Consider the following 8,918-nt stretch of genomic DNA (forward strand, 5'->3'; position numbering starts at 1 on the left):
GCTAAGAGAAACCCTGAACTTAATCCCAGCCTTAGGCCCACAATAAAGACATGCATTGATGAAAGTAGCATGGGTTACCCATTTTTCGGATTGGTAAGTTTTTTGGTAATTAAACTTTTATATACTAGGGAAATTATTTACAAGCAAATCAGAAAACCCATACATATATGTTCCTATGCTTCCTATACTTCCTCCCCCCTTAACTTCCTACTATTAGTCTAATTTACTTCTATTTATTACATTGGGTAGTAATCCAGTTTACTTAGAACTTTCTCTACTTCCTTGTTGTTTCGACAATGCACTTCTTGTACTATCAGCTTGCCAATTATCTCCCAGCTCCTCGCTTTGTCTTGGAAAATTCTGCCATTCCTTTCCTGCCAAACATAATAAACAATCCTGCTAGTACCATCTTGAATAGTTCTGTTCGTGCATTGCTTCTTCTTGTCCAGTTTTCTGCCCATTTTAATTCCTCTGACCACCCATATATGGTTCTGCTAATGCCTTGCTATTTAAGCAACCTCTTCCATAACTCTGTTGCATATTGGCACTCAAAGAATATATGCTGGATAGACTCATTTGCCTGCTTACACAACAGACATGCTTGATCAGTTTGAATTCCCCACTTTAGCAATCTATCCTTAGTGTACAGTCTACCATTTGCCACCATAGTTAGCATGAATATCCACCTAGGACACCCTGCATTATTACATACCAGACTCCTCCAGCTCACTTTGCTAAAATCACCTCGCAATTTATGGTATATTTGCTTAATAGAACAGTCACGCTTTCTTCTTATATCTTCATAGTTGTATCCTGCAGCCTCAAAACTCTCTTTAGCTTTCACAATCTTTCTCATGATCCACGATGCTTGGTTCAGTTGTACTTCCCAGATGTTTTTATCCTTAATGTAATAGTTGTGTACCCATTGTATCCATAGCTTATTCTTCTCTTTACATAGGTTCCAGAATTATTTACTTATAGCTGCTTTGTTCCATAAGCTAATATTCATGACATTAAAACCTCCTGCTGATTTAAGTTGGCAAACTTTCTCCCAAGCTAGTAATGCTTTCTTTGAAACACTACTGTCCCCTGTCCATAAGAAGCTTTTGCAGATTGCCTCGATCAGTTTTGTAATTTTCTTTGGCAGCATGAAAATCTGAGCCCGTTATTGAAAATTTTCTTTGGTAATTAAAAAATAGTCAGTGTTAACAAAGTTATTGAAAAATAGCCAATATTTTATTGAAACACGGAAAGTTCTAGCATAATATGCTAAATTATGGAGCTCCTGCATATAAACTTCCAGCATATTATATTGGAACCCAGCACATGGAAAGTTCCAGCATAATATGCTTGATTATGGAGCTACTGCGTATACTTCCAGCATATTATATTGGAACTCCAGCATATTATGAAATTGCAGCACATTATGTTAGAATCTCATATGTAAAGCGAGATTGAATGCTCTAAGCTGAGTGTAAGGGTAAGTTCGAGATAGTCTTGGAAAAATTTCGAACTCCAGCATATTATGCTAGATTTTTTCCAGATTTTAAGGGCGTTTTTATTCAGATTTTATCCATACATAAAAAAGTGACAAAATTTCTATTACTTTTAAAATTGTGACTATTTTTTAATTACCAATTGTAAATGTGGCTATTTCTGATTTATTTTTTTTTTATATGCATTGTGCCCAAAGATCAAATTATTATAAGACTCACAATAAGGACATTTATGCAAAGATAGTTATGACAAGAAATATAGTACGTAAGATGACAAGAAATATAGTATCGTAAGATGACAAGATAGATAACAAGAGAGATATCTAAGTATAATAACAAGAAGATATACAAAGATAATTATGAACAGGTTCCGTTTCTATCTTCATTCAGTCCAAGTATCAGGCTACGATCAAGAAGGAATTAAGAAGAAATAAATAGAAAATTATACAAAAAGTGAAGATGTTGAAACTCAAAGAAACTTCTGATAGTTCTAAACATATGCTAGCATTCAATCTAAGCCTATTGGTCACAAACCAGAATGGTAATCATTAATATCGACATAGCTTGTAATTCTCCCCCTTCTTAACTTATACTGAATAGCCATAAAAATCAAAATGTTGATCCAAGATGCTGAAGTTCATTAGGAGTATTATTTACTGTAATTTCAAGTTTCTTGTCTCCAACTTAATATTTTAAACATGTACATATCATCCATATTTTACATAAGTATATTTCTCACAATCACAAACTCATTTCTCATATTAGGACAATCCCATTAAGATATTACAGAGGCAAATAGCATATGTCGACTCAAATCATGGCCTTATTTAATTTTCTTCCATACTAGGAATGGCAAGAAGAGGAATGGCCTTCCTCAAAGTAAGTCCGAATTGTTCCTCCATATCCAAATTCTCTGGTGCCATCCCTTTTGGTAACTTCCAACTAAATGGTTGAACAATAGAAGCCAACACCAAATTCACCGTCCTTATAGCAAGTGGCATTCCAGGACAAATTCTCCGGCCGGCGCCGAATGGTATATACTCAAAGTCCCTTCCTTTGTAATCCACACTTGATTTGATGAATCTTTCAGGCAGAAACTCTAGTGGTTTTTCCCAGTATTTTGGATCTCTCACAATTGCCCATGCATTTACGAGAACTTGGCTGTTCTTGGGCACAATGAAACCGAATATTTCTGTGTCTTCTTGAGCTTTGTGTGGTAAGAGTAATGGAGCTGCTGGGTGTAGTCTCAAGACTTCTTTTACAACTGCTTGAAGGTATGGAAGTTTGTCAATGTCTGATTCTTTCACTGGCCTTTCTGTGCCTATTTGTTGAAGAATTTCTTCTCTTACTTTCTGTAACTTTTGAGGATTTCGAAGAAGTTCTGCCATTGCCCATTCTGTTGTTATGGCGGACGTGTCACTTCCAGCAAGGAATAAATCCTGTCGTCAGATCACAAATGCCATGACATTCACATACAAAAACCTATTAACTTCTTATAAATCCAGAGTTTAATGTAAGAATTTTCTTCCCTCTTCATTAATAATTATTTGGATCACGCTTTATTTTTCTTGCTTTAGTTGAACATTAATTAGTCCCTTCACATGCATATAAGGATATTTGGATCACGCTTTATTTTTCTTGCTTTAGTTGAACATTAATTAGTCCCTTCACATGCATATATTCACAACTCCAACATCAAACTTTACATAAAATGTTCAAACTTTAATAAGCTTGAAAACTCATTTCCAAAAACAAAACATAACCAAAAAAAAAAAGGAGGAGAAGATTCATAGACGACCGTATATCAATCCTGGCTCATGAAAACCCACATGTATTCCTCCTAATAGCACAACGTGTTTTGTTTCGTGATATAATTGAAAGTCTTAAAATAAGTTTGACTTTATTGGCTGATTTTTTTCTTTTTCTAGTTTAGTTTCAGTACGTATTCTTCGTCGATCTTGATAAAAAATGCACTAAAAATGTCCAAATTTGATAAGCTTAAAACTCCTTTCAAAAAAAAAAAAGGAGAGAGAGAGAGAGAAAAAAAAGAATTATCGGAACAGATAATTGTTCTTTTCACTTTAATAATGAAAAGAAAATTTCGCTTAAACATAAAGAAAAATTAAAACGAAAATAGAAAGACAAAAAGAAGAGAAGAAAAACAATTACCAGGATAAGAGGCTTGATAGTTTGGCGATCAAATCCAGACCCTTCTTCTTCACATTGATCAAGAAGTACATCCAAGAAATCTCCTGTTTTCTTCATTCCTGACGCTCTATCTTCTACTCTCTTCTCAATTAGTTGGTCAAATATCTCATGCAACCTTAAATATGCTGGCTTAATATGACGTTTCACTCCTTGTAAATCAAGCCACCGTATAATCGGGAAATAATCAGACAAGTTAGGTTTCACTGAATCCTCCATGATTGTCCCAACCAAATCCTTAAACTCTTGAGCCGTCTCGAATTCCGGGTCAACCAAATCAATAGAGAAAATAGTGTTCGACATTAAATTCAACGTCGTCGCGAAAGCAACGTGTCCTACGTCAACAGCTGCACCGCTTTGACACTGCTTTCTCATATGATTCACTAGTTGTGCAACCTTCTCGTGACGTATTTCTTGCAGAGAATCGAGTCTTTGGTTAGTGAACATTTGTGTGCTACATATTCTTCTTCTGTTTCTCCACTTGTCGCCTGTGACCCAAGCTAAGGTGGCTTCTGGATTTGGTTGTGCGGTTATAACATCGGGAACAGTGCGTGCTGATAATGTTTTGTCGTGTTTTTGGAGGATTTCTTTGGCTGTTTCAGGTGAGGAGGCTACTATGGTAATGACTGAACCGAGTTTTAGAGTCATGAGAGGGCCATGGATTTTGGCTAGGTTGGCTAGTGAATGATTAGGTTTTGAACCTAGCTCTAGTAGTGAACCGATTATGGGGAAACCAGTAGGACCAGGGGGTAGCTTTCTGGATTTAGAATGGAGATATGTTTTAAAGAAGAACCAGCAAAAAAGGGAGATGCACAAGAGAAGGATAGTATGAAGTTCCATTTTTTCTCTCTTCTTTTCTAGTGAATTGATACAAATTAGAGAGCCAGATGTACTTATGTAGAGTTTAAATTAAAGAGGCTCCATATACACTTCTCTTTCCTACATTGGCACGTAATAACTAGGTGGTGAAAGTTAAAGAAATGACGCACATAATTTATTATGATACTCATATTAATTAATGCATATTTTTAATGGATTTGAGAAAGTGATTTGAAATAAGTAATTAATAAGATTGGTATAACAGAAAAAAAAAATTATCTTCTTTTGATATACTAAAAGTGACAAGTAAAAATAAAAATTTATTTTTAGAATACCAGATGTGAAATGAACGGAGGAAGTAGTTAGATAATGCAGTCCCATGCGCTACAAAATTTTCTATCGAAGGCGAGGAAATGTTAGCGTAAATTGTCAACTTCATTATAGGTAAGACGCTGAAGAGCTTCCGTATGTGTTCTTCGCTTTTCTTTTCTAGTGCTGGAGTCAATTTCCTCAATTCATTGTGTGTAATCACAAAGCCCGGACGCTTTTGTACATTGTTTACCCTTAAAATTGGATAATAATTAAACTTATAATGTGAATTTAAGGAAACATGATTTCACTTAATAACGATTGATAAATATGAAAATTAATGATAGAATTATACAATAAAGCCAATCAAACCAGTGAATAGAACTCAACCCTTGAGTTAGAGTATCCTCGAGCTGGTTGATGCAAGGACAATAAAAATACGATAAGCTGAAGAACAAGAGTGTGAGCGAGAAAGAAAATTATATTGCTTTTGTATCAGTCGTGCCTCTATAAATGGTTAGAACTCTCCTTTATATAGTAGAGGAATTCTATATATGGTACAATCTTAATTACAGAACGAAATCTCATGATTAACTAAACAACCGTTCTTGATTCGATCCGTTCCGAGATTTCCGCCATGATCTTCGACCAGTCGCGGATATCTCGCTTTTCCGTTATTACGCTATCTTCGGAATTGCTCGATGCATGTCTTGTTTGGTCTCGATTGCTGTCTGCCTCGATCTTGGCAGGTGTCTCGAATCCCGAGCTCGGTACCTTGTCTTCGTGCCTTGACCCAATCCACTTCGGGGTTGACCTTCGATGCAACTTCTTGGTCTCGGTCAGCATAGAAAAAATCCTAAACCGTATACATACATGAATTTTATTATATTTAATATCCTATTAATAGGTGAAGTCGTGGGTAGAAGAGCTGTATATTAAAGAAATCACTTGGGACAAGGTAATTGCCCATATGCAAGAATGACATCTTGATTTATTAACTAGCTTTTCTTTAGTAAAAGAAATAATATTTCGTTCTTTGCTCACTGCATGACTACAAATCAAAGAGAAAAAAGTATTTTAGTTTTGATCATCATAGGCCTGGAACAGGGTTAAACACTTCTTGTTGATAAGTTGTCGTATTTTTAAAGCTGTGGCCGGAGTTGGAAGATCTCAAATTGAAGTCTTGAAACGTAGTAAAAGTCTTGGAAATTGTTAGACATTGTTAGGATCGGGAATCCGGGTAGTGCGAAATTTAGCCAAACAACGGTATAATGACAATAACAAAGACAATGAAAGTTGATAACAACGACAATTAAAGTAGATAAAGAAGACACAAATTTAACGTGGTTCGGTCAAAATGACTTACGTCCACAAGCGGAGAGGAGCAATTTACTATAACAATAAGAGTACAAAAGAGAGTACAAAATTAGAGTAAACACTCTAATTAATCCCAAATACCCTAAGAGAATAATCTCACAAGATCACTCCAAAGAAAGGGTTCACACAAGTGCTTCTCAACACTTAACTCTCATACAAAACACTCTTAATAAAGGAAGTAAGGAAGAAACAAGAATTGAAGACAAGTCTTGTTGGTGTATCTAAAATGAACTAATGGCCTTCCCTTTTATAGGCAAAAAAACTTTGACCTCTTAGGTGTAAAAGAAGAGATACAACTTGTGCAAATGATGTCCAACACACAATGCAATATTTTTGGGTCCCAAAGAATATTGTCAACAAAGTCTACACTTTGCAAAGATGCTTATGCTTATGTGAGATGGACTCCATTTGACAAAATAATGGCCATATTACAAATCTCCACCTTGGCCTAATTTTGGATGATATAGTAAATTTGCTCCACCTTCTCCGCAAAAGCCCCAATGGGCATATGTCAAAATTTAATGCCATCAAAATCAGACAAATTGTCTGATACCGAAACTGTAGTAGGGCCTATAACAGTGGATCCCAATAAAGTATACAACGAACCAGATCTGTGTGCTTTCATGATCAAACGAGCACCTTGAAAAATTTTCAGAACTCCACCTTCACCAGTGAATTTGCACCCAAGGGATTCTAAAGTGCCTAGAGAGATGAGATTTTTCTTCAACTCAGGAACATATCTAACATCGGTGAGAGTTCTCACCACATCATCGTGCATTCTGACCCGAATTGTACCTTTGCCAATAACGTTATAAGTAACATTGTTACCTAATTGAACAACTCCACCTGCAACTGAATCATATGTAGAAAATAAGTCCCTGCTAGGACACATATGATATGAATAACCGGAATCTAAAATTCACTCATTGTCTAATCTGAAACTAGTTTCAGTTGCTAAAAATATAGTTCCCTCAATCTCATCAGTTGCTACACTAGCTTCGGCGGTGTCAGTATTTTTGTGCTCATTTTTTCTTTCTTTGTGCTTTTCTTTATTTTTTAGTTTATAGCATTCAGAGATATTGTGACCTTTCTTATGACAATAGCGACACTCTAAATTATTGTATCTGGAATTGGAGTCGGATTTGCCCCTAACAAACAAGCCAACTTCCGCTTGAGTTCCACTAGCTTCCCCAGTAATATCACTATCTATCTGTTCTTTTGATTTTAAGATAGATTTAATATCCTTATAAGAGATATTATCCTTTGCATAAAGTATAGTATCTCTTATATGCTTAAAAGATGGGGGTAGAGAACAAAGCAGTAACACGGCTTGATCCTCATCTTTAATTTCAGCATCTATATTACTCAAATCCATAAGAATGGAATCAAAGGTGTCATGATGAGAGAGAATAGAGGTATCTTCACCCATACGAATTGTATAAAGCTTCTGCAGGTAAAGTCTATTTTCTACCGTCCTCTTCATATATAAGGTTTTCAATTTTTCTCACATGCCTTTAGCTGTGATTTCTACAGAAACTTCACGTAAAACCTCATTTGAGAGATTTAAAATGATACCTGCTTTTGCCTTTTTGTCTATGATGGCAAACTCATCATCCGTCATTTTATCCGGCTTCTTCTCCTTTCATTGCTACGCCAAGTCTAAGCCATCCTGAATTAGGATAGCTTCCATCTTTAATTGCCACATTCCGAAGTTTGCACTTCGGTCAAATTTCTCAACATAGGTCTTTATTAGAGTCATTTTGGCTATTGAAACTAACCTGGTTAGATCCGGCTCTGATACCAATATGTTAGGATCAGGAACCCGGGTAGTGCAAAATTTAGCCAAACAACGGTATAATGACAATAACAAAGACAATGAAAGTTGATAACAATGACAATTAAAGTAGATAAAGAAGACACAAATTTAACGTGGTTCGGTCAAAGTGACCTACGTCCACAAGCGGAGAGGAGCAATTTACTATAACAATAAGAGTACAAAAGAGAATACAAAATTAGAGTAAACACTCTAATTAATCCCAAATACCCTAAGAGAATAGCCTCACAAGATCACTCCAAAGAAAGGGTTCACACAAGTGCTTCCCAACACTTAACTCTCATACAAAACACTCTTAATAAAAGAAGAAAGGAAGAAACAAGAATTGAAAACAAGTCTTGTTGGTGTGTCTAAAATGAACTAATGGCCTTCCCTTTTATAGGCAAAAAAGTCTTGACCTCTTAGGTGTAAAAGAAGAGATACAACTTGTGCAAATGATGTCCAACACACAATGCAATATTTTTGGGTCCCAAAGAATATTACCAACAAAGTCTACACTTTGCAAAAATAGTTATGCTTATGTGAGATGGACTCCATTTGACAAAATAATGACCATATTACAGACATGAATAAGTTCAATAATCCCTTACGAAAGTTCAAGGGAAGTTTGGAATGTTTAGTACCTAAATATGTTTTGTCGTTTTCCTATAATTTGAAATGATGATGCTGATATGACTAGTGTTTTTGTAAAAGAAAATGAAATTTGAGTCTAATTCTAAATTCAAAAGTTATCCTATGAGTTGAGGATTGCGCCAAAGACAGTACAAGAAAATAACTATAAAACCGCTCGACGAAAGTGGTCCCCCGTAAGCTTAACTCAATATTCAAAATTAGCTTATGAGGTAAATTTGCTCAAAATAAAATAAGAGACAATAATT

The 8,918-nt window shown here is 35.5% G+C and overlaps 2 protein-coding genes across 2 annotated transcripts; both read right to left on the minus strand.

Moving 5' to 3' along the window:
- Positions 1–505: 505 nt before the first annotated feature.
- LOC142175751 (uncharacterized) lies at positions 506–856 on the minus strand. The gene has a single exon (XM_075242739.1). The coding sequence runs from the start codon at positions 854–856 to the stop codon at positions 506–508; it is 351 nt and encodes a 116-aa protein (XP_075098840.1).
- Positions 857–2,139: 1,283 nt separating this feature from the next.
- On the minus strand, positions 2,140–4,597 carry LOC107784718 (geraniol 8-hydroxylase-like). Its single transcript, XM_016605887.2, has 2 exons — positions 3,666–4,597; positions 2,140–2,935 (listed from the first exon to the last, which is right to left on the minus strand). Exons 1-2 carry the CDS (start codon positions 4,539–4,541, stop codon positions 2,324–2,326), a joined length of 1,488 nt encoding a protein of 495 aa, XP_016461373.2. The 5' UTR covers positions 4,542–4,597; the 3' UTR covers positions 2,140–2,323.
- Between the last annotated feature and the right edge of the window lie 4,321 nt (positions 4,598–8,918).

The sequence above is a fragment of the Nicotiana tabacum genome, chromosome 22 (assembly GCF_000715075.1).
Source record: "Nicotiana tabacum cultivar K326 chromosome 22, ASM71507v2, whole genome shotgun sequence".
Taxonomy (NCBI): Eukaryota; Viridiplantae; Streptophyta; class Magnoliopsida; order Solanales; family Solanaceae; genus Nicotiana; species Nicotiana tabacum.

Excerpts from the sequence above, each read along its gene's own strand:
- LOC142175751 (XM_075242739.1), bottom strand. The coding sequence starts at position 856 with ATGAGAAAGATTGTGAAAGCTAAAGAGAGTTTTGAGGCTGCAGGATAC.
- LOC107784718 (XM_016605887.2), bottom strand. The coding sequence starts at position 4,541 with ATGGAACTTCATACTATCCTTCTCTTGTGCATCTCCCTTTTTTGCTGG. Across the intron at positions 2,936-3,665 it reads CTATCAAGCCTCTTATCCTG|GATTTATTCCTTGCTGGAAG; the intron begins GTAATTGTTTTT and ends ATCTGACGACAG.